This window comes from Triticum urartu, chromosome 5A, assembly GCF_056163025.1.
Source record: "Triticum urartu cultivar PI428250 chromosome 5A, HENAU_Tu73, whole genome shotgun sequence".
Classification (NCBI taxonomy): Eukaryota; Viridiplantae; Streptophyta; class Magnoliopsida; order Poales; family Poaceae; genus Triticum; species Triticum urartu.
This window is the reverse complement of record NC_141877.1, coordinates 405,387,022-405,413,347: the sequence shown is the minus strand read 5'-3', so window position 1 is coordinate 405,413,347 and position 26,326 is coordinate 405,387,022. Positions and strand designations below refer to the sequence as shown.

The 26,326-nt window shown below is 45.3% G+C and overlaps 1 protein-coding gene across 2 annotated transcripts; it reads right to left on the bottom strand.

The window, feature by feature from the left end:
* Window positions 1-20,214: 20,214 nt before the first annotated feature.
* Window positions 20,215-26,041, bottom strand: LOC125509247 (putative transcription factor RL9). Of its 2 annotated transcripts, none has more exons than XM_048674177.2 (6): window positions 24,865-26,041; window positions 24,677-24,753; window positions 24,006-24,048; window positions 23,631-23,838; window positions 20,733-20,808; window positions 20,215-20,592 (listed from the first exon to the last, which is right to left on the bottom strand). In XM_048674177.2, exons 1-6 carry the CDS (start codon window positions 25,706-25,708, stop codon window positions 20,479-20,481), a joined length of 1,362 nt encoding a protein of 453 aa, XP_048530134.1. In that variant the 5' UTR covers window positions 25,709-26,041; the 3' UTR covers window positions 20,215-20,478. The 2 variants fall into 2 exon arrangements, with proteins under 2 accessions (XP_048530134.1, XP_048530135.1); XM_048674178.2 differs by having other exon boundaries at window positions 20,733-20,805; window positions 24,865-26,038.
* Between the last annotated feature and the right edge of the window lie 285 nt (window positions 26,042-26,326).

Genomic DNA, 26,326 nt, shown 5'->3' with positions numbered 1-26,326 from the left:
GGAGGGTGGTTGATGATGACGATGGCGACAGATTCCCCTCTCCGGAGCTCCGAACGGACTCTAGATCAGCCCTCCCAAGAGGTTTTAGGGCTTGGCGGCGGCTCCGTATCGTAAAACGCGATGAATTCTTCTCTCTGATTATTTTCTCCCCGAAACACAATATATAGAGTTGGAGTTGGAGTCAGAGGGCCCACGAGGTAGGGGGCGCCCCCCCACCCTCATGGACAGGTGGTGGGCCCCCTGGCCTTCATCTTTGCAGGTATTTTTTATATTTTCCAAAAAGTTGCTCCGTGAAGTTTCAGGTCATTCCGAGAACGTTTGTTTCTGCACATAAATAACACCATGGTAATTCTGCTGAAAACAACGTCAGTCCGGGTTAGTTCCATTCAAATCATACAAGTTAGAGTCCAAAACAAGGGCAAAAGTGTTTGGAAAAGTAGATACGACGGAGACGTATCAGGGTCCTATTGATTGGTAGGGGTCTAGCGTACCACAAAATGGAGGAAACGGACTTCTGTTGGAGCGCCTATGGTCGAAATAGGGTCATGTTCATCGGGAGGGGTGTGGCATACTGCAAAACGGGACTCCATGGGCTACTATTCATCCACTATCTACTACCTCTCGCTCTAGCCTCCACAAACTATTGTTCATCCAATGTCGACTTCCTCTAGCTTCCACCTGCTACTGTTCATCCACCGCGACTTCCTCCGGCCTCCACCAGGTACTGTTCATCCACGAGCTACTGTTCATCCAGCCTCCACCGGCTACTTTTCATCCAACCTCCACGGGGTACTGTTCATCCACCCACAACTGGCTAGGGTGTGGAGGCCTCCTCGGGGTCCTCTTCATCCAGCGACAATGACCTACTACCACAGGGTCGTGTTCATCCAACCCCCACCAGAATTGTTCATCCACAGCCAACCAACCGGCTCGACTCACCATGTCTCGACTTGTTCTACATACCACACGCATGGTAACAACGGTCACTGTTCATTGAGAGGCAACCCAACACCGACCGGCTACGTCTCGCACGGGGGCTCGACCGGCTTCAGTAAGGAGCAGCAATGATCGATCACTCGGGTTCAGTTAGTAGCAGCAGCGAAGGAATCACTTGGGTTTAGTCAGCAGCGGATGAATCGCTTGGGTTTAATTAAGAGCCAAGGGATCGATCGCTCGGGTTCAGTAACGTAGCTAGTGTGATCGCTTGGGTTCAGTTAGCCAACGCCTTGCACACACGCGCGTACGAGAGAAACGTGCAAAGCACAGTGCATGGCTCGGCCCGACCACCCACCGTAACTGGGAACTCCCTGATATTTTCCTCGCCCTCACTTCTACCACGATTTTTTCGTCATGGACGGCCCAAAGAATGTCATGCAGGTGCGTCTCCGGCCCGCCCAGAACGAAAAGCCCATTTTCTGTCATGATGTTTTGTCATAAAAATAGGATCCCACCACATCTACGATGATACATGTTTTTGTCACAATTATCATCATAGAAGTGTCATAACATGACAAAAAACTTTTTGTTTGGGCCATAATGTCACGAATGTGTCTTTTTTTGTAGTGTTTATTCTTCTTTCTCGTTGAAGTGTACTGGCATCCCCGTGACATAGTCACCTGTGTCTAGCCAGACGATGATGGATGCCGTCACATGGAGAGGGCCCTAAGAATATCTCTCCATCGTCGAGGAGCAAATCCCACTCTCGAGCTATCCGGCCCTTTGTCAAACTTTCTTATGAACCCGGAAGTTGTCGTTATGATCACCGTGATATTGATGATGTTTGGCCAATCCCAAAGTCCACCATACGGTAGGAAGTGATTATGGTACTCTCATGATACGAGGAACTAAAAGACATGCTAACACTTTGTCTTATAACAATAGATTTCAGATGATATTATCTCAAAGTATAACAAACAAGATTGGGTCGATTAAATATGATCGTTCTTCTAATGGCATACTCTCAATGTCGAAATTGTCTTTCCTTCCAAGGATAACTTGTATCCATGCGCTTCAGATCAAGACTACCATTACACTTAACGATATCTTGAGATCTGGAAAACATGATCACTAACAACACTTGAGCAAGTTTTAGAGGCAAGACCGGGAACCTATATTTTACCGTTTATCATTCCACACGTGCATATGAGTTTTCCACTGAATCACATACCAGAATAATAGTAGGTATAGCATGAAATATAAACTCTTAATTATGAAAATGGAAATATAATAACAATATTATTGCCTCTAGGGCATATTTCCAACAGTTCATCATATGGAGAGTCTCCATGTTTTTCCCTTTAATATACTAGTAGGATTTTTTACATTATAGAACTTGGCTTGTATATTCCGATGATGAGCTTCCTCAAAAGCTCGAGGTCTTCATGAGCAAGCATGTTGGATGCACACCCGCTTAGTTTCATATAGAGAGCATTCATACACTTATAGCTCTAATGCATCTGTTGCATGGAAATCCCCACTCCTCGCATTGACATTGATTGTAAGGCCCCCCATTTCCTAACTATTAGCCATGTTGATGCGAGACTTTCTCAAATTTTTGTCTTCCCTTACATACGCCAATTGCCATCAAAAGTGCTAAGTGATAACCCACAAGTACAAGGGATCGCAACAGTTTTCGAGGATAGAGTATTCAACCCAAATTTATTGATTCGACACAAGGGGAGCCAAAGAATATTCTCAAGTATTAACAGTTGAGTCGTCAATTCAACCACACCTGAAAGACTTAATATCTGCAGCAAAGTATTTAGTAGCAAAGTAATATGATAGTAGCGGTAACGGTAGCAAAAGTAATAGTATTGGTTTTGTAGTGATTGTAACAGTAGCAACGGAAAAGTAAATAAGCAAAGATCAATATGTGAGAAGCTCGTAGGCATTGGATCAGTGATGGATAATTATATCGGATGCGATTCCTCATGCAACAGTTATAACATAGGGTGACACAGACTAGCTCTAGTTCATCAATGTAATGTAGGCATGTATTTCGAATATAGTCATACGTGCTTATGGAAAAGAACTTGCATGACATCTTTTGTCCTACCCTCCCATGGCAGCAGGGTCCTATTGGAAACTAAGGGATATTAAGGCCTCCTTTTAATAGAGTACCAGACCAAAGCATTAGCACTTAGTGAATACATGTACCCCTCAAACTATGGTCATCACCGGTAAGTATCCCGATTATTGTTACTTTAGGGTTAATGGATCACAACACATAATAGGTGACTATAGACTTGCAAGATAAGATCAAGAACTCACATATATTAATGAAAACATAATAGGTTCAGATCTGAAATCATGGCACTCGGGCCCTAGTGACAAGCATTAATCATAGCAAAGTCATAGCAACATCAATCTCAGAACATAATTGATACTAGGGATCAAACCCTAACAAAACTAACTCGATTACATGATAAATCTCATCCAACCAATCACTGTCCAACAAGCCTATGATGGAATTACTCACGCACGACGGTGAGCATCATGAAATTGGTGATGGAGGAAGGTTGATGATGACGATGGTGACGGATTCCCCTCTTCGGAGGCCCGAACGTACTCGAGATCAGCCCTCCTGAGAGAGATTAGGGCTTGGCGGCGGCTCCGTATCGTAAAACGCGATGAATCCTTCTCTCTGATTTTTTTCTCCCCAAACGTGAATATAAAGAGTTGGAGTTGACGTTGGGGGAGCATCAAGGGGCCCACGAGGCAGGGGCGCGCCCCCCACCCTCGTGGACAGGGTGTGGGCCCCCTGACATTGATTCTTTCACCAATATTTTTTATATATTCCAAAAATATTCTCCATTTATTTTCAGGTCATTCCGAGAACTTCTATTTCTACACAAAAATAGCACCATGGCAATTGTGCTGAAAACAGCATCAATCCGCGTTAGTTCCATTCAAATCATGCAAGTTAGAGTCCAAAATAAGGGCAAAAGTGTTTGGAAAAGTAGATACGATGGAGACGTATCAACTCCCCCAAGATTAAACCTTTGCTTGTCCTCAAGAAATCCAGTTGACAAACTGAAAGTGATAAAGAAACACTTTTACAAACTCTGTTTGCTCTTGTTGTTGTAAACATGTAAAGCCAACATGCAAGTTTTCTGCAAAGATTATGAACTAACCATATTGACAATAACATTTAGGTCTCATGTTTACTCATATCAATGACATAATCAACTAGCAAGCAATAATAGTAAATCTCGGATGACAACACTTTCTCAAAACAATCATAATATGATATAACAAGATGGTATCTCGCTATCCCTTTCCGAGACCGCAAAGCATAAATGCAGAGCACCTCTGTAGATCAAGGACTGACTGGAAATTGTAATTCATGGTGAAAGATATCCAGTCACAGTCATACTCAATGTAAACTAATAATAATACATGCAAATGACAGCGGTGCTCTCCAACTGGTACTTTTTAATAAGAGGATGATGACTCAACATAAAGGTAAATAGATAGGCCCTTCGCAGAGGGAAGCAGGGATTTGTAGAGGTGCCAGAGCTCGATTTTTGAAATAGAGATGAATAATATTTTGAGCGGTATACTTTCATTGTCAACATAACAACCGAGAGATCTCAATATCTTCCATGCTACACACATTATAGGCGGTTCCCAAACAGAATGGTAAAGTTTATACTCCCCCACCACCAAAAAGCATCAATCCATGGCTTGCCCGAAACAACAGGTGCCTCCAACTAACAACAATCCTGGGGGAGTTTTGTTTGCAATTATTTTGATTTGGTTTGAGCATGGGACTGGGCATCCCGGTGACCAGCCATTTTCTCGTGAGTGAGGAGCGGAGTCCACTCCTCTTGAGAATAACCCACCTAGCATGGAAGATACAAACAGCCCTAGTTGATACATGAGCTATTCGAGCATACAAAACATAATTTCATTTGAAGGTTTAGAGTTTGGCACATACAAATTTACTTGGAACGGCAGGTAGATACCGCATATAGGAAGGTATGGTGGACTCATATGGAATAACTTTTGGGGTTTATGGAGTTGGGTGCACAAGCAGTATTCCCACTTAGTACAAGTGAAGGCTAGAAAGAGACTGGGAAGCGACCAGCTAGAGAGCGACAACAGTCATGAACATGCATTAAAATTAATCAACATTGAATGCAAGCATGAGTAGGATATAATTCACCATGAACATAAATATCGTGGAGGCTATGTTGATTTGTTTCAACTACATATGTGAACATGTGCTAAGTCAAGACACTCGAATCGTTCAAAGGAGGATACCACCCTATCATACCACATCACAACCATTTTAATAGCATGTTGGCACGCAAGGTAAACCATTATAAACTCCTAGCAAATTAAGCATGGCATGAGCAACTATAATCTCTAATTGTCATTGCAAACATGTTTCATTCATAATAAGCTAAATCAGGAACGATGAACCAATCATATTTACGAAAACAAGAGAGGTTGAGTTCGTACCAGCTTCTCTCATCTCAATCAGTTCATCATATATCGTCATTATTGCCTTTCACTTGCACAACCGAATAGTGAGGATAATAATAATAGTGCACGTGCATTGGACTAAGCTGGAATCTGTAAGCATTCAATTCAAGGGAGAGGACAAGGTAATATGGGCTCTTTGTTAGATCAACAATAATGCATATAAGAGCCACTCAACATTTTCATTATGGTCTTCTCCTCTCGACCCCCAAAGAAAAGAAATAAAACTATTTACACGGGAAAGCTCCCAACAAAAAAAAGAAGAACGAGAAATCTTTTTGGGTTTTCTTTTAATTATTACTACTACAGGCATGTAAAGTAAACTAGCTAAAAGCTACAACTATTTTTTTGGTTTTTATTAAGGTTTGTCAAACACACAAGAAGAAAGCTTAAAACATAAAATAAACTAGCATGGATGATACAATGAAAAAGTATGAGCACTGACAACTGGCATGAGTGTGTGAACATGAATGTAATGTCGGTGAGAAATACGTACTCTCCCAAGCTTAGGATTTTGGCCTAAGTTGGTCTATGCCCATGGATCAAAGTGGTCTCCTCCAGTGTACTGAGGAGGATCCTCGGGGTGCCACTGGTTGGCGATCTCCTCCGGGTCTCACTGATAAACAGATTGTCGATAAGGGTCCGGAGATGGCTCAGGCTCAGGCTCTGGGGATCGTGTTCGCTCCCAATATGCATAAATGTCATCGGGCAGGATGATGTATGTGCCTGAATAAATGTTAAACAAAGAAGGTGCAGGCAGGGTAATAATCTGACAAGTCTTTTCACTGAACACCAGGTTATAAATGAGTCTCTTCTCCTTATCCTCGCAAATAAAATCATGTGCTACCATACTTTTATAATCTAAGGAAATAGGGGGCAGCAACTTTTCCTCTTTCTCATAGTGTCTAGTAGGTATCTCAAAATATTTAGCAAGACGCGAAGCAAAGATACCTCCAAAGATGGGGCCCTTTGTACGGTTCAGACTCAACCGTTTAGCAACCATAGCACCTAAACTGAAAGTTTGTCACGGAATAAAGCGGGGCGCAAAATGGCGAGGTCAGGAGCACTGAGATCCCCACTGTTCCCGCGGCCAATTAAACATCTACTAGCGAATATTGCATAGTATCGTAAAACAGGAAAATGTATGCTAGTAGTTCTTGCTTCTGACACTTTTCTCGTTTCCCCTACAGCAATCATATCAATAAATCCTGCCACATCCCTAAGATGTGGTTCCTCGACGCTGCCCTCAAAGGGCAACTTGCAAACCCCACAAAAGTCATAAAGTGACATCTCCTTATACTCATCATACAAATAAAAATCCACAGAAGGTGGCGACCTCCTAGCATGGAAATAAAAATTTTACACAAAGATATTAGTGAGTAGGAGATACTGTTTGAGCTGGTCATGGAGGAAGTCGGTGAGGCCTGCACTCTCAGCCAAATAATAAAAATATTCATAAATCCCGGCTTCTCTCAAGAACTCATCACAAGGCCATTCACACGGCCGGTCTTCCGCAGTGCGAGGGAGATTATATTTGGGCTTCTTATTTGCTTCACTTTGCTTATCCTTCGAGCTTCGGCTCGAAGAGCCCCTCAAAAGTCTCTTCATCATTTTTTGAAAATTTCTGAAATTTTTTAGTAACTTAAAATAAAAGTGAACCAAACTCAACAAGATTGATAACAACTACTCCTACAAGTGCCTAGAGGCCATATCATGCATTAAAACTACTTGGGACCATATAAATTTGACATGCAAGCTCAAGAACAGTGTAACCTAAGCAGTAAAAATTTGCAATAAATAAAGCACTAGAGCAAAAACTAATTGGACCATTGGAGGAGTCACATACCGAAGAACAATCCCCCAAAGCAGTTTTGTGAAAGGAGCTTTGAGCAAGGAGATCGTAAATGGTAGCAAGATGAGCTAGAACTCGGGTTTGAGCTGGTGGATGATTTTTTCTGGAGGAAGACAAAGTGTGTGGGTGCAAGAATAAGTGGAGGGGGGCCACGTGGGGTCCACGAGGCAGGGGGGCGTGCCCCAGGGGGGTGGTCGTGCCCTCCACCCTCGTGGGCACATGGTGGGTCCCCCTGGTGTGTTCTTAGTGCCAAAAATTCTTAAATAATCTAGAAAAAGTCATATAAAATTTTCAAGACATTTGGAGAACTTCTATTTTCGGGGTATTTTTTATTGCAAGGATAATTCAAAAAACAGACAAAATACTATTTTTGCTTTAGTTAATCTAAAAAACAGAAAGTAAAAGGAGGGTACAGAGAGTTGTGCTTTCTAACTTCATCCATCTCATGCTCATCAAAAGGAATCCGCTAATAAGGTTGATCAAGTCTTGTTAACAAACTCATTCCGAATCGCATGAAACCGGAGAAATTTCGAATAACACTAGGTTACCTCAACGGGGATATGCACGTCCCCAACAATAAGAATATCATATTTCTTCTTGGAAGTAGGAAGAGGAAATTCAAAACCTCCAATAGTAATCATTGGAATTTTTCCAATAGAGTTGATACTGTGGACTTGAGGTTGTTTCCTCGGAAAGTGTACCATATGCTCATTACATTAACATGAAGAGTGACATTGCCTTTGTTGCAATCAATAACAGCCCCTGCAGTATTCAAAAAGGGTCTACCAAGGATAATCGACATACTATCGTCCTCGGGAATATCAAGAATAACAAAGTCCGTTAAAATAGAATGTTTGCAACCACAACAGGCACATCCTCACAAATACCGACAGGTATAACAGTTGATTTATCAGCCATTTGCAAAGATATTTCAGTAGGTGTCAACTTATTCAAATCAAGTCTACGATATAAAGAGAGAGGCATAACACTAACACCGGCTCCAAGATGACATAAAGCAGTTTTAACATAGCTTCTATTAATGGAGCATGGTATAGTTGGTACTCCTGGATCTCCTAGTTTCTTTGGTATTCCACCTTTAAAAGTGTAATTAGCAAGCATGGTGGAAATTTCAGCTTCCGGTATCTTTCTTTTATTTGTAACAATATCTTTCACGTACTTACCATAAGGATTCATTTTAAGCATATCAGTTAAACGCATACGCAAAAAAGATAGGTCTAGTCATTTTAGCAAAGCGCTCAAAATCCTCATCATCCTTTTTCTTGGATGGTTTAGGAGGAAAAGGCATGGGTTTCTGAACCCATGGTTCTCTTTCTTTACCGTGCTTCCTAGCAACAAAGTCTCTCTTATCATAACGTTGATTCTTTGATTGTGCGTTATCAAGATCAACATCAGGTTTAATCTCCACATCATTGTTATTACTAGGTTGAGCATCAACATGAACATCATCAGTAATATTATCATTAGGTTCATGTTCATTACCAGATTGTGTTTTAGCATCAGAAATAGAAATATCATTGGGATTCTCAGGTGTGTCAACAACAGGTCCGCTAGAAGCATGCAAAGTCCTATCATTTTTCTTTTTCTTCTCCTTAGAAGAACTAGGTGCATCAACATTAGTTATCTGAGAATCTTGCTCAATTCTCTTAGGGTGGCCCTCAGGATACAAAGATTCCTGAGGCATTTTACCCCTTCTAGTCACAACTCTAACATCATTATCATTTTTCTTATTATTTAATTCATTGAGCAAATCATTCCGAGCCTTAAGTACTTGTTCCACTTGAGTGGTAACTATATAAGCATGTTTACTAATAAGTTTAAGTTCACCTTTAACTGTAGACATATAATCACTCAAGTGTTCAAGCATATCAGCATTGCGTTTCAATTGTCTACCAACATAAGCATTGAAGTTTTCTTGTTTAACAATAAAATTATCAAACTCATCTAAGCATTGGCTAGTAGACTTATAACAAGGGATATCACCTTCATCAAATCTATAGAGAGAATTTACCTTTACTACCTGTGTCGGGTTATCAAGACCATGTATTTCTTCAATAGGTGGTAAATTCTTAATATCTTTAGCTTTAATACCTTTTTTCTTTCATAGATTTCTTTGCCTCTTGCATATCTTCAGGACTGAGAAATAGAATACCCCTTTTCTTCGGAGTTGGCTTAGGAGTTGGTTCAAGAAGTGTCCAATCATTTTCATTACTCAACATATTATTCAATAGCAATTCAGCTTGATCAACAGTTCTTTCCCTGAAAACACAACCAGCACAACTATCCAGGTGGTCTCTGGAAGCATCAGTTAGTCCATTATAAAAGATATCAAGTATTTCATTTTTTTCTTGAGAGGATGATCAGGAAAAGCATTAAGTAATTGGAGAAGCCTCCCCCAAGCTTGTGGGAGACTCTCTTCTTCAATTTGCACAAAGTTATATATTTCCCTTAAGGCAACTTGTTTTTTATGAGCAGGGAAATATTTAGCAGAGAAGTAATAAATCATATCCTGGGGACTACACACACAACCAGGATCAAGAGAATTAAACCATGTTTTAGCATCACCCTTTAATGAGAACGGTAAGGATAAAGTAATAGCGAGTTTTCTCATCATTAGTGAACATGGTGGCTATATCATTTAATTTAGTAAGATGTGCCACAACAGTTTCAGATTCATAGCCATAAAAAGGATCAGATTCAACCAAAGTAATTAACTCAGGATCGACAGAGAAATCATAATCCTTATCGGAAATACAAATAGGTGAAGTAGCAAAACTAGGGTCATATTTCATTCTAGCATTCAAAGATTTTTCTTTCAGCTTAGCTAATAATTTCTTGATATCATATCTATCACTGCAAGCTAAAAAATCTCTAGCAGTTTCTTCATCCATAACATAACCCTCAGGCACAACAGGCAATTCATATCTAGGGGAGAATCTTCACCATCACTTTCATCAATATTATCAGTTTCAATAATTTCATTCTCTCTAGCCCTAGCAAGTTGTTCATCAAGAAATTCACCTAATGGCACAGTATTATCAAGCATAGAAGTAGTTTCATCATAAGTATCATGCAAAGCTGAAGTGGCATCATCAATAACATGCGACATATCAGAATCAATAGCAGGAGTAGGTGTCGCAAGTTTACTCATAACAGAAGGTGAATCAAGTGTAGAGCTAGATGGCAGTTCCTTACCTCCCCTCGTAGTTGAGGGATAAATCTTGGTTCTTTTATCTTTCAAGTTCTTCATAGTGATCAGCAGATATAAATCCCAAGTGACTCAAAGAATAGAGCTATGCTCCCCGGCAACGGTGCCAGAAAATAGTCTTGATAACCCACAAGTATAGGGGATCGCAACAGTTTTCGAGGGTAGAGTATTCAACCCAAATTTATTGATTCGACACAAGGGGAGCCAAAGAATATTCTCAAGTATTAACAGTTGAGTTGTCAATTCAACCGCACCTGAAAGACTTAATATCTGCAGCAAAGTATTTAGTAGCAAAGTAATATGATACTAGCGGTAACGATAGCAAAAGTAATAGTATTGGTTTTGTAGTGATTGTAACAGTAGCAATGGAAAAGTAAATAAGCAAAGATCAATATGTGAAAAGCTCGTAGGCATTGGATCAATGATGGATAATTATGTCGGATGCGATTCCTCATGCAACAGTTATAACATAGGGTGACATAGACTAGCTCCAGTTCATCAATGTAATGTAGGCATGTATTCCGAATATAGTCATATGTGCTTATGGAGAAGAACTTGCATGACATCTTTTGTCCTACCCTCCCGTGGCAGCGGGGTCCTATTGGAAACTAAGGGATATTAAGGCCTCCTTTTAATAGAGTACCATACCAGAGCATTAGCACTTAGTGAATACATGAACTCCTCAAACTACGGTAATCACAGGTAAGTATCCCGATTATTGTCACTTCGGGGTTAACGGATCACAACACGTAATATGTGACTATAGACTTGCAAGATAGGATCAATAACTCACATATATTCATGAAAACATAATAGGTTCAGATCTGAAATCATGGCACTCGGGCCCTAGTGACAAGCATTAAGCATAGCAAAGTCATAGCAACATCAATATCAGAACATAATGGATACTAGGGATCAAACCCTAACAAAACTAACTCGATTACATGATAAATCTCATCCAACCCAACACCGTCCAGCAAGCCTACGATGGAATTACTCACGCATGGCAGTGAGCATCATGAAGTTTGTGATGGTGGAAGGTTGATGATGACGATGGCGACGGATTCCCCTCTCCGGAGCCCCGAACGGACTCCAGATCAGCCCTCCCGAGAGAGATTAGGGCTTGGCGGCGGCTCCGTATCGTAAAACGCGATGAATCCTTCTCGCTGATTTTTTTCTCCCCGAACGTGAATATATAGAGTTGGAGTTGAGGTCGGTGGAGCATCAGGGGGCCCACGAGGCAGGGGGCAAGCCCTAGGGGGGTGGGCGTGCCCCCCACCCTCGTGGACAGGGTGTGGGCCTCCTGACGTTGATCCTTTCGCTAGTATTTTATATATATTCCAAAAATATTCTCCGTTGATTTTTAGGTCATTCTGAGAACTTCTATTTCTGCACAAAAATAACACCATGGCAATTATGCTGAAAACAACGTCAGTCCGGGTTAGTTCCATTCAAATCATGCAAGTTAGAGTCCAAAACAAGGGCAAAAGTGTTTGGAAAAGTAGATACGATGGAGACGTATCACTAAGTCCATGGCTCATGCTCATTTAATGAGTGAAGTTGAAAGAGCTAAAGTGAGAAAAAGTATGATGATTGCTTGGTTTGGCACTGGGGTGTTCATGATTTATACTTTATATTAGGAAGGCCGCACTATATGCCATGCTCACATGATTAAATGTTTAGGAATAGTGTTCTTTAGCATTTTCTATTTTCAAAGAAAATGATTATTTTCTATGTTAATGCGAATGTTTCTATCGCACACAAATTCTCACTGGTCTTATGTGACTTGATTGTTTCGGTATCTTCAAGGATTATGGTGGTGGTGGAGGAAAAGTTAAAATAACAAGTGCTACTTGTGATAGGTGTTGGGATTTCCCTGGAGTGGAAGGGTAATGTAGTATAGTAGCATATAATATTTCGCCTAGTTAAGAAGGAAGGTTTACCGAACCAGTAGGAGACACCACACAAAACCTGTAAGCAGTACTTGCACACACTCAAAGCAAATTATTGCACCCAACGCGGGAAAGAGGGTTGTCAATCCCCTTGTACTTGTTAATTGTAAGGATCAAATTTGATAGTGGTGGATAGAAAAATAAAAGGAAATGAATTGTAGCAAGTATTTTTTTAGGGTTTTAGTAAATATAAAGTGAATGGACCTGGGGGGCCATAGCATTCACTAGAGGCATCTCTCTCATGAGCATAGTACATTGGTTAAACGAGTTACTGTTGGGTAATCGATAGAATAATACATAGTTATGATGATATCATGGCATGATCAATATATAGGCATTACGTCTATGACAAGTAGACCATTAATCTTACTAAATCTATTACTATTACTCACCCCTCAACCGCTATCCAACATGCATCTTAAGGTATTAAGTTCATAACAATCATAGTAATGCCTGAAGCATGATGGAATAATGTTGACAAAGTTAGATCAATTATATGATTGAAACCCATCATTTTACCCTTAGTAGCAACAATACAAATACGTGCCTTACAACTCCTACTTTCACAGATTAAGGACAACACAAGATTGAACCTACTACAAAGCACCTCTCCCACTATAGATAAATCAATCTAATTGTCCAAAGAAGACATATAGATTAGAGAGAAATACAAGGCTATAAAATCACGCATAACAAATGTTAGAAAATACTCGATTACTATCAATGAACAATCTAATTATAAACTCACAGTTCATCGGATCCCAACAAACACACCACAAGAATTACAACGAACAGATCTCCAAAGAGATCATTGTATTGAAGATAAGAGAGAGAGAGAGAGAGAGAGAGAGAGATCTAGCTACTGCTATGGACCCGCGGGTCCTGTGATAACTACTCACATATCATCATGGTGGCACCAAGGTTCATGAAGATGGCCTCCGTGATCGATCCCCCCTCTGGCAGAGTAGCGGCGGAGGCCTCCAGAATGAATAGCGGAAGAACAGAGGCTTGCGACGGTGATAAAATTATTTGAGTCTCACTCTGGGGTTTTTTGGAATTTAGGGAATTTATAGCGTTGGAATTAGGTCGAACGGAGGCCTGTGGGCCCCACAAGCTCAGATGGCCCACCCCCTAGGGGGCGCGCCCCTTGAGCTTATGGTCCACCTGCAGGTCTTCTGGCATTCCCCCGAAGCTTCTAAGGTCTCTTTTGGTCCCAAAAAACCATCGTAAAGTTTCATCGTGTTTGGACTTCATTTGGTATAGTTTTCTACGAAACAAAGAAATAGACAAAAAACAGAAACTAGCACTAGGCATTGAGTTAATAGGTTACTTCCCAAAAATGATATAAAATGACATATAAAGTATACAAGATTGATAATATAATAACATTAAACAATAAAAAATTATAGATACGTTGGAGACGCATCAACAAGCATAACCATAAACATAAAAGTAAAGTACGTAAACTAATTGCGGGTAGTCTGCAAATGAGAGGTTAGGCGTAGGGAAATTCAAGTCATGGTAAATATCAAATTTGCTAGTGTGACGCCAATGTATAGTCACCTATTCATGTGATTCTACCTCTTGTATTCTATGTTGGGTAGGTGAGTCACTCTTGAATAGCCAAACTCCTCTAGTTGGGATTGTTTATCTCTATTATCCATTTGTCCTGCCTTCAGATCACGGGTTCGCTGAAAAATACATGGTTACCTGTGTAGGCCTTCATATCGTATTGTCCATGCCCTTAAATTGGAAAAGAAGGATTACACTCACCACAAATAGTCAACCTAATAACTAATCATAGGGTGACATACATATTAGGCACAAATGAATCTTGCCAGTCCCCTACACCAGCCATGCCTATGGAGTGTTACTCACGCATGAGGGAAGGATAACAACGAAACACATATATTATGCAAGGGGAACCATCTAAAATATATCATTGTTCACCACAATATAACAAATGACTAAACCAATCTGGGTCTCTGGATACGATGAATAGAGTAACAAACCCTAGCATTACAAGTTGGAATCTCTCTCTATGAAAGAATTGTCTATGAATGAATAGGGGACTACGATTCAGAGGAGGTCATAATGGATCTAAGTGAAGTCCGTCTCCTGATCTCTTCTCCACTATTCTTGTTATGTTTTGGTGGCATTTTTTCATCCTATCCTTGGATCGTCAACAAAAAAGTGTCTTATATTGTATAGACATGAGGTAGGCGGTGGCGACTGGAAGGACCGTGGGTAGGAGCGCTCAAACTCATACCACACGTCATCTTTTGTTCTGGACTCGTCGAATGGATTTCTTCTTAACATAAAAGCTGTCAATTTCCTCCTCACTTAGCTTGATATCACATTGGTTCCTTCCTAAAGTAGATAGTCCTACACAACAAGCAAGCCAACAAGGTTTCTTCATTTATGAAGGATTCTCGCTAGTGGAAAAGAGAAAACCAGCAAAAACCCTACAAACAACCAGTAAAAATACTGATGGAAAATTATCATATTTTGAGCCATCATCGCGTGACTGCATATTTCTTTGAGTTTTGCTGCGTGTAAATTAGTTGTGGTAACATTGCCGCTGAGCTTTGAAATGTTGCTTGTTTTTAGTTTCATGTTTTGTTCTGGGTTTGTAAAACTTTGTGGCAGTTTATCTAATGGGAATCATCAAGGAGGCTCGGGGTCTAAAAACTAAATAAAAACATTAGTATAACAAGCTCTATGACCAAATCGCTAGACAGGAAGGGACAAAAGTCGTTTGGTAACAATTCTCCTCAAGCAGACCTTGTAAACAACCAACAATTAAGGGTGAGAGCGTGTGCCTTATTATGGTTCACTTCTCTATATAAAGATGATTTTGTTTTTAATACAAAAATATCTTCTCCCATGCAGGTTATCTACAACTGTATGCATTGACTTTGTATATGGTCAACGCTAGACCAAACGGAGTACCGTATCTTGTTCATGACAATGTGCACGCACTTGGATTAAGTAGTCGGTGATGTTTTTACCCAATAAGGATGGCAACACTCCAGATCAGAATACCACCCACTTTGCCATATGCATAGCTTTGGTGTCATATGACTTTATTGTTGCCAATATGTCATTTTTATTTATAGTTCAGATCGTTAGTTTTGGTTGTGTCTATAGTAGATATGCAGAGGCCAGGTGTCGCTCATCGTGCTTTGTATCCACTTGATGCTAACTATCTCTATTTTTTACTTAAATAAATAGTGCTTATTTTCATGTCAGGCAGAACGCTTCATCCAATTTATTTATATTCATCACTTATTCACTCTGTTTCAATTTTCCCCCTCCCATTTCTGGTTTTTTCATCGATTTTTTGAAAATGCTCTTAATCGTCCCACATTTTATTGACTTGCCAAACAAAACATAAACCAATAAATTCCTACCAAATGAGTGATTTTTATTTAGATAAATACCCCGTTCAATGCACGGGCAATTATCTACCGAGTTGATAAAAGCGCCCGGGCAATTGCGTAGTGAGTTAATTTTTTTTAGAAAAGGAGGACGACCCCCCACCTCTGCATCTGGACGATGCATACGGCCATTTTATTAATTATTGACATAAAACCTTACAAAGTCATACAACAATAAGTTTAAAGCCACCAAACAAAGCAACATCTGTCGCTATCCATATCCAATTGATGTAGGGGCGCTGAAAGTCTGGGCCTAATACCAAACGGACCATGCAGCCAAACCTAACATCTAAGACTTGAGGTCCCAATCAGGACGCCTGCCGGGTATGGGCACCCACCAGTCCGGCGTGCTTCTCAACCAGGACCCCTGCCGGGTATGAGGCCGCCGCAGCCACCTGCCATCAATCCATCTTCAGAGCTGTACTGCTGCATCAACCTTGTCCGGTCCAACTGCCACCGACGCCACCACGACGCCAGGTAGCGTCGCCCTCCTACGCGAGTCCATCTCCGCTCATCAGGCGCCGATTCTCCACTACGCCACGCCGCCGAGATCCACCGTCATCAATGGAGCAGATGAAACACCGCTCCTCCTCTTGTCCCCTCGAACCAGCACTTGCTCCGAAACGATGCCCCCATGAGGGAGAACGATACCGATGGCAGCGTCATCGTCCGATCCGGTAGACCCAGATCTAGGGTTTCCTCCGGAACTTCCCGATCAGGTTGATGTGACCTGTAACGACGATGCCTCCAGAAGGAAACGACTTCTGAGACGCCGCCATCGTCTGCCAAGACCGCAGTCAGGCGCGATTTTCACCGGAAGCCACGTCTTCCCGACATTGTGGCTGGCTGGAACTGAGCGGAACCTCGCCACGAAGACGTATGTCGCCGTCGGTACTCCGGCGGAGATCCGACATCTCCTCACCGGTCCCTCCACGCGCCGCCAGTCGGCGGAAGGCCTCCCCGCGACGGATCCAAACGGGGCGTTGGATCCGCAGTAACTGCCGTCACCATCACGACCAGGACAGCCCACCCCGCCGGCTGGGGCGCTGCCACCGCCGCCGTCCAAGCAGAGTCGCCGCTCCGCCAGCGATGGTGCTCCGGCCCCCGCCGCACAGCCCGGATTCTCCGTCCTAGCCGCCGCCATTGGATCTCATGAGAAGGGTCGTCCCCGCTGCCTCAGATGCGATCCGCCGCAACCACCCGCCCAGAAACTTTGGCACCGGGCCCACCGCCACCGCGGCTCACGCCGGCGGCAACGGCGGCAGGAGGGGCTGGCGGCGCTAGGGTTTCGGGGCCCCTGACGCCGCCCGGGGGGAGGCAACGCGAGGGGGAGGGGGAGCTCCTTCAAACAGAAAAAGAGCCTGTAGACAACCAGCAAAATTTCCTCAAAAAAAGGAGTACTACTGAATTCGCCTCGGACGAACGAATGTGTTTGAAATGCAACCATTCAACCAGCAACCAAACACGTTCCGAAGGGAGACGACGTACGCAGGCCCGCCTGTAGTAAACCGGAGACGTTGAATCCACGGCGTGACTCGGGACAAAGCAGCAGCGCACGAGGAGGACGCGTACGTACAGGTCATACGGTGATGAATGCGGCACAGTGCGCGCGGTGGTCCACCGCAGCAACCCCCCATCTGCACGGGGCCAAAAGGCCCCATGCAAATAAATGCCCAGTTCGAAGTCCCAGTGCGTGCCCCTCTCCTCGCCCCCCCCCCCCCCCCCCCCCCCCACCCCCCCATCTCTCTCCGCCACAGTGCACCAGCAACTCGGCCACGTCTCCCCCCGGCCCCCCACTACAGTTCTAGAGAGCGAGCGGCGCACTGTTCCGGCGTGAAGCGCGAGCGAAAGAGAGAGGTCCTCATCGAGCGCGCGCGAGACAGAGTTTCAGCGCGAGGACGGGGCATTTAAAACGGAGAGAGACTCTTTATTTTTTCCTTTGTGCCGCAGCCCTGCCCGCTTCCCCTTTTCTATCCTCTTCATTTTCATTTTAATTTCCTCTCTCTCTCTCACCCCTCGACGAGTCGCTGTTGTCAGACGACGCTGAGCAAAAGGGCCGACAGAGGAGGAGGGAACAATAGAATGACTTGAATGAGGAGACAGGGAAACATGGGGGGACTGGGAAAAAATGATTTTGCAATCCATTGCTTTATGATTGGGCTCTCCCCCCCTTTTCCCGTTTCCTCCCCGCCCTTTCCTTCTTTCCCCCCCACATCTCTCTCTCTTCTCGCCCGGTACTGCTGCTGCCGCTAGCAGTAGGGGACCTTCCTTTTCATCTTTTCCCCTCCCTCGCTCGCTTCTCTCGCTCCAAAAGAATTTCCCTCTTTCTATCCTCCTCGCAAATGTGTGGGCGAAGATTGCTCGAGATCGTAGTAGCCTGGCTAGTGTGGTGCTCGTGCGTGCGTACCGGGACTGGGAGATTGCAGCGGCTTGAGGCTCACTGGTACTCCTTCCCACCTGCACATTAAAACATTTGGGTCAATCAGTCGCTCAGGCAGTCCGTCAGTGAGTGAGTGTGAGTCCGTCCTATGGTTGTCAAATCAAAAGTGCCTCGCGTTGCAGCAAGGAGAGGAACCAGGGAGGGATTAGTACGAGCACCGGTACTGTCTGTCTGGTGGCCTGGCCACTTTACCTGAGATTAGCCTCCCTATCTATCTATCTAGCTAGCTAGCGTCCTCAGGTAGTAAGTGGTATGAACACCGACTTTCTGGCCGCCCTACCTGTCGGCGACTGACATGCATGTATCTCATTCCCATATGCTTATGCTCCATCTCATCTGATTAGATGGCCAGCTTCTTCTGCTGAATCTGTATAGTGCGGTGGGATTTCCTCCTTCCTTTTGCTCCGGCCTCCGGGCACCTGGAACAAGTTCTCTCGATCTACCAGTAACCATTAACTTTAAACAAAAACCCGTCAAGCTCATCGTGCTTGCCAAGGAAGGTGCATGGCCGATGCCGATGCCGATGCGATCCTTTCCATCCCAGGGCCGCCCGCCCTTCACGCCCGGTGCGTAGGGCTCAACCGGAATCAGGGCTAGCTAGCTATAGCCAGCCAGCTATAGGATCTTTCGACGACGACGTCTCCGCCATGCACCCTCTCACCAATCACGCGACGCACTGGGCCGGCCGCTAGCTAGCTACACATCGACGTCCGAGTTGACACCAAACGCGTGCGTCCCCTGCTTGATCACGTAAGGCCTTGCTATGTGCTAGCTTAGCTTAGCTTATCTGCTACCATGCACGATGCACCTCCCCCTCCCCGGCCGTTGCTGTCATGATCAAGTATGTATTCATGCCGTCGCCTGCGGCACCTGTGACCAGACGCTGCGTGCCGTGGCCTAGCCATTACTGACGCGCATTTCGGCATGTGGTAGCTTGGCTAGCTGGGAAAGGGAGGGATGGATGCGCGGTTGGTTGCGCGAAACGTCCCCGTCGCGCGCGGCGGGTTTCATGGCGCGTCGTACTTGGGCCGATCAATGCGCTGCCCTGCGATGATGCTCATGGCCGGTTCTCGCAGTTGCCGGACCAGGACCACCACGGTGCCAGTCCAGGGAGCAATCCATGATGTATGGATCGATGGAGAGAGGCATCAGGCACCCGGGGCCGATGGAAGGCGACGACGATCGATTGCTTTGCTTTGCATTGCAATCTTAATCGGCTTTTGATGGTGCATGTGCGCTAATGTGGCCAGTTTATAATTAACTAAGCTGATGCGGTGCGGTCAAGCGGGCGATCCACATTTTCACACCGGACTTGGGCGGTGCTGGAAAAGAGCGAGCAGGCAGGCAGGCAATGTCCGTGGCTTGCCGATCAGCTGACACGACCAAGTGGGAGGCGAAAGGAAGAAAGAAAAGACTAAAGCAAGCAAGCGAGCACCTGCAGGGATTTAATTAAAGAGGAAAGAAACATGCGCAAAAGGGATGGTTGATTTGATCAAATCATTCCGTCATGCACACCACCACCAGTGCAAGGCATAGATTGCTTCACTAGAACTCATTCTTTTTTCCTCTCTCGGCTTTTCCAACTTTCCATGTGCTCATCGTACGCGCCTCCTTCCACACGGTACACTTGCACCAACGTCACACCACACCGACCACTCAGTCACTCACACACGCTGCCGGGCAATGATAATCGATCTCGCCACACATGAAGGGAACACAACTAATCAGAGAGGCCCGAGAGAAGATGATAAAACTACGATCTAGGAGTAGCTAGCTAGGAGTAGAAGGCATGCATGCATGGGCCGGCAAAACATATATGGAAACCAAGAAAGAAACCTCGAATTTAAACTAACAGATATCAATCCGGTATATATATGGCTTTTCCCGATCGACCATGCTGGGTGTTCCTCCTATTCCGGCGGAGCGATATATCTGAAGTTGCCGTTGATTTCTTCACGGAAGCCGACGGACTTGGGGCCGGGGCAAACTCAACTAAAAGATGATCAGTACCGGTGTACTATCTTGGACCGAAAATTAGCGTTGCTAGGTTTTTCTTGTCGATCTGATGACTCAATGCATGGCTAGTCATGATCCGCGCCATGCCAGTCCGGTCTGCCCAGCGTGAACTCCAGGCTCGGGCTGCTCAGCTCGTGGTTCGACACCTGCGAGCCGGTTGATCTGCAGGGCTCCATGTTCTGTTGCAACAGACACACAACAACGGATGGATCAGCAAAAAACATGCAGCAACCAATGCCAAATGTGTAAATGCATGTCCTTTGAGACATTATTTATATTAGAAAAACACTTGGGCTCATGCATATATATACGTACGTACCTCCATTGGAGAAGACAGTCCAATGGAGCGATGAGCATCCATGTTGCAAGAGTTAGATGACAGCCATGGGTCCCTGCTGCATGCACAAGGAGAACGAATTTCCAAATTAGCAAAGTTGATGATCAGTTGCCAGCAGCTTTCCAAATCAAGAGGCTGAGACCAAATAGTAAAAGTAGGTCTCCCAAAGTGCTTGCTACAACCGGGCATGCCTGTATCTATATAGGTATGGCAAGTTTCCACTGCAGATAGGAAACATGGCGTACCATGGATGAACAATACTAGCCCAGTATATATATGGTTAGCTTTGGCTAAAGAGAGTAACAACAGTTGCTCTTCCTGATCGGTTCGTTACACATATAGCTTCTTTCTAGGCAACAAAAGCTCTTAAAAGATGTTCCGGTTTTGGTTCAGTCGTGCAGTGCAATGGCATGTACAGGCCGGTGAGCCCGTCGTCATGAGCAAGCTAGGCTGCTGCTGCTGCTGCTGCTGCTGCGGGGAAGAATTTTAAGGTAAAGAGAGACACACACAAGCAAAGAATCTAATGCTACTCCGTGTACTTGAGTAACACACTCAAGAAGAGTGCTCTTTGCTTTTATATAGAGGACTCTTTGTACATTGACAATTAAAATTGGTGTATTGCACATATCTAATGACTGGAGTTTTTTATGCACGTGCAAATGTAGAGTTCTATGTATGCATGCCTGTATCTTGTACAGTGTACACTACAACGTTTCACTGTTTGAGCATAGAGAGAGAGAGAGAGAGAGAGAGAGAGAGAGAGAGAGAGTTTTGTGTATGACTATATATGACCCACATGTTGGAGATCATGAATTTGACAGTTCTTTTCTTCTCAGTCTACACATGATTTTGGGACATCAAGGAAGGAAAGTGCCCTTCCTTTATCACTACTCTATAAACATATAACAACAACCCAGCACCAAACCGTTCTAAAGTGCTTTTGTCTTGATAGGAACAAACATATACTGTTAACATTGAGGGACCGGCAGACTTTGCATGTCAATAATATCAATCATAGATACACCACTACTTTACCTATACCTACTTATATATGTCCCGATCAGATCTGATTATGCACAATTTCATTTTGGAAGTTGGTCTAGATGCATGGTGGGAACATCGGACGAAGTTCGACCGTGCATGCTATAGTTTATACTTTGCTAAACAGATAAATATGCATATATTGTACTACATTGTGTTTTACCTTTTTCAAGAGACAAGTACACATTTTTAGATGCCTGACTACATAACGAAATTAACATAAAAAGTATAAGGAGCATTAATTTGATCAAGAGCCTAAAATGGAAATGACACAACACAAGTTAGTCGTTCTCGTTGTCAATAGCACATTCAAGATCACAAACTTTGCAGTGATATCTATCCAACTTTCTCCATGGAAAATATTTGCATGCATGATCACTTGATCACCATGAAATAATTTTGTCATAAGCAAGAAAACCTATGCACCGTGACAGTCCTTGGCTTATAGTCACATAAAAGACATTAATTTAGGATTCTCCTGAAAATTTAACTAAGCCAGTTTCTGAAATTCTCGACAAGGAAGGAAGTATTAAAAAAATGGAAAGATAGTAAACTAGAAAATACTTCACACCTACTTTAATACCATTGTGTATAGACCTATATCATTGTCAAATTGATTTTGGAAAAAAAAGAGTAGCCGCCATATAATACATTGATTTTCAAACCGACTTTAAACAATGAGTTCTTCCAAAACAAGTATGGAATGGCTGATCTTTTCATTTGTCTTTCCAAAACGGCTGAAAAATACATGAAAGGGCTGAAAAAAGGCCGAAAATGAGGGAATAAATATGAAATGGCTGATCTTTTCAATGAGGGAATAAATATTAAATAAATAGGTGTTTCTCTCCAAGAAATACTCATGGCTCTGCTGATATACTATCTCTACTAGGGAGAAAATTGAGTGGCGTGTTAGTAACAATTAGCGAAGAAATAGGAGTAAAAAAGGCATTGAAGTGACCGGAGGAGGGAGATGGAAAGAACCAAGAATGCAGCAAGTCCTTGGTTACATATTCCTAGGCAATAGGGCATGTCAGGTCAAAGCCCCACCCACCCTGGAATCAGAGCCATGCATTGATAAGAAAAGATAATGGAGCTACCTAGCCACCTCCCTAGGATTGACGGGGGAGAGAGAGACACTCAGAGAAGAGGACAATGGACAATACCCAAGAACCTACGCACACAAAAACTCGCACAACATGTTTATATATTTATATAGTAGTATATCTGTGTGTATAAAAATATAAATAAACGTACTAGTTGTGTACATTTATGTAGTATATATTCATATCTTAGTTCTACAATTTTTTATTTTTTTCCGGGTGATATCTTAGTTCTACATAGACAAAACACAGAGCAGAAGCTGTGGCTGCTGAGGTCAATGGTGGTCTTGGAGGTTGTGATCTTTTGGTCGTTTCCGTGACACAACATTGGCCGCCTATAGATGTAGGCAGGCCTGTGTGTACCTTCCCGTCCAGGTGTGTGTGCCCCCAAAACATTCTTTTAAGCTTTAGCCATCAGCAGATGATCTACCCGTACAAATGTTAGCCTGCTTAAATATTCAGAACTTTTCAGGTGTCAATCCATACGAGCAAAAGTTTGTTTGGTGGTGTTTCTTTGGGATTAAGCGAGCAATTAAGCACGACAAAAACTAAACCAAACACACTAATTGATTATCTACTAGTGATACTACGTTGTTTGTTACCTACAGATATATGTGTAAAAGCAGATCAAAAGGCGTGAAACAACAAACGATGGAGAGGTATGCATGTGTGATGAAACTGATGATGTGTGCACAACATTCACATGTACGCTGTCATGTGACTTGGGCTGGTACGGTACCTCGAGGAGTTGCTCCACCTGGTGCTGGCGTTCCCCGCCGAGGACTGGTCCATGTCGCCGCCGCCGCCGCCGACGGAGCTCGCCGCGCCCTCGGAGGTGGACCGGTGCTCCGGGAACGGCCTCGGGCACATGTTGTTGTCGCCGCCGGACCCGGCCTGGCCACCGGCGCTGGGGAAGTCGTCGTCGCCGGAGCCGCCGTCGGTCGGGCCTGAATGAAGTCACAGTGCCAGCCATGCACACAAGGAGCGTCATTGATTAGTACCACCACTCCATTGATTACCGGTAAGCAGACGAGGTAGTGTAGACAAGAGCTAGCGATGCAATGGAGTTCTTGACGACGGACGGCATGAGGCAACGGATGGCAATGCGAATTACCTGAGGCGGCAGGCTTGTCAGTGCTCTTGACGGTGCGATACATCTGAAAGGGGCATGCAGCAGAGTGAGAAGAAACGGCAAAAAATCACAAGCAAGAAAACAAGAAGGATTGCAGCCCGGTTTAGGAGGGCTGATGAGGTGGGAAGAAGACAAGCAAATGGATCAGCAGATGGATCGGCGCGCAAGGCAACACCCGGAAGTGGACAAGGAGAAATACTATGATGCCAATGCCCTCGCCTTGGAGCCTTCCTAGCCAGTATGCTAGCTTTCTCTCTCCTCGCTCAGTCTCTCTCTCTCTTGTTCTTCTCTCTCGTCGTCCCTCCCTGTGCTTCTCTCTCTTCCTGGAGGTGAGCGCTTGGGGCCGTGCGCGCAGACGAGACGCGAACACACACGCTAGCTAGGCGGGCAGGGCAGGCGCGCACAGATGCACACACATTTGCATTATTGAGTAATGATGGCAACTTTCTCTCTCCCTCGCACACACATCCCCAAACACTCTCTCTCTCTCACTAGCTCCAAGAATGGCAGTTTCTTCACTAACTCAGGAGTTACTGCATTGGCTTTCCTGTCTGACCCAAACAAGAACGGGACGAGCAGCAAGAGGACGCGAGAGCGCGGGTTTGGGATGGGAGCGAGCTGGAGGGATCGATCGGGCTCGGAATTGCTGGTACCTGGAGATGGCTCTTCACATGCGCTAGCGTCAGATCCTTCACGTCCATGAGCTCTAGGACCGACTTGGGCGTCGCCCCTGCCACAGGTTAGATTTTGATCAGCAAAGGATATCGCGACGTGCTTACGTGCCTCGACGTCGGCGTCGGCGTCAGAGAGATTGGTTTGGTGGTAGTGGCAAGGTACGTACTCTCGTGGCCGCCGAGGAGCTCCACGGCGTGGACGAAGCGGGCGTGGAGGGTGCTGGTCCAGCGCATGCGGGGCGCGCGCATGCTGCGCTTGGCGGGGAGCTTGGGCATGAACCGGGACCCCAAGCCGAAGGGCTGCCCGCCGTGGAGATGATGATGGTGTCCGCCGAGACCCATGCCGACGCCGCCGCCGGGGCCGCCGTAGCTGCGGAGGGTGTCGGAGAGCATGCCGTTTAGCCTCCCGGAGGCCGATAGCATGCGATGGTGCGCGGCCGAGGACAGGAACGCCGCCGTGGGGTCGAAGGAATTCGCGGGTGGCGCCGGCCCCGGCCCGAGAGAGGACGGCGACGTCGATCCCAGGGAGGAGGGCCACGTCGCCGGATGGTGGTAGCTGTAGAAGCCGACCTTCGGGATGTGGTGCCCTTCTCCTCCCCCAGGCGCCGGCGGCAGGAACGGGAAGCCCCCGGCGCCGTTGTAGATAGGTATCCCCCGGATTGGCGGCGCGGCCGACGCGCCGCCGACACCCGCGTCCAGCGGCTGCAGCATCGGCATGGTCATCAGCGCGGCCTGGGCGGACGTGGTGGCGGCCGAGGACGCCGCAGCCGACGACGAGGGCCTGTGCCGCCACGGCTGGGCGGCGCCCTCCTGGTCGGCGGCCAGGAGGGGCGGGGACAAGGACAGCTCCGTGGACGCCGTGGACCCGTTCAGCCTCCTCCAGGGGTCCCCGCCGCCGCCGCCCACAGGCCCGCGCCCGCCTCCACCGCCCCCCGGGCCCGTCGGCGGGCCAGTGCTGGGCAGGCTGATGTGCAGCGAGAGGTCCGGCGACGCGGCCGAGCCCGCCTCCATCTCCCGGCCACCGGCGCGCCCCGATCGGACGCGCGCGCGCGTGCCTGGCTACCACGCACGGACACCTAGGCCGGACTGGTGGGACGGGGAGGGGGAGGATCGGGAGGAAGGTTCTTGGCGTTCTTGGGAGGGAGGCCGGGCGGCCGTGTTGCGTTGCTCGGGAATGCTTGCGCTTTGGCTGGGCTGAGGCTGGGGGGTGGTGTGATGCCTCCTTTTGTATCTGTCTCTAGTACTGGAGTTACTACTACTTGGCGCTCCCTCTCAACCCCCTAGCATGAGAGACACCAGGGATGAATTGGTTTCTTGCGCTGTCCTTCCTTATTGCTCTCGCTTGTATCAAAAGGTAGAGAGAGAAACTCAAGTGAGAGAGGGAGAATGTGAGGTTATTATCTCGCTTGTTTAATTAGGAGGGGCAGGCATCGCCGAGTCTGAGAAAATGACACTTAGGGGACGGGACTGCCGTGGTACTGGACGGATAGATAGGGGAGCGAGGGAGGGAGGGCAAGTGGGGGAGTCAAAGGAGGCGCGCTTTTGTTTCTACGTGTATTACTACTACCACTCCATAAAATACACCTCCACTTCTAAAAAAGTAGCGCACACACACGCACAAAAGAAGTA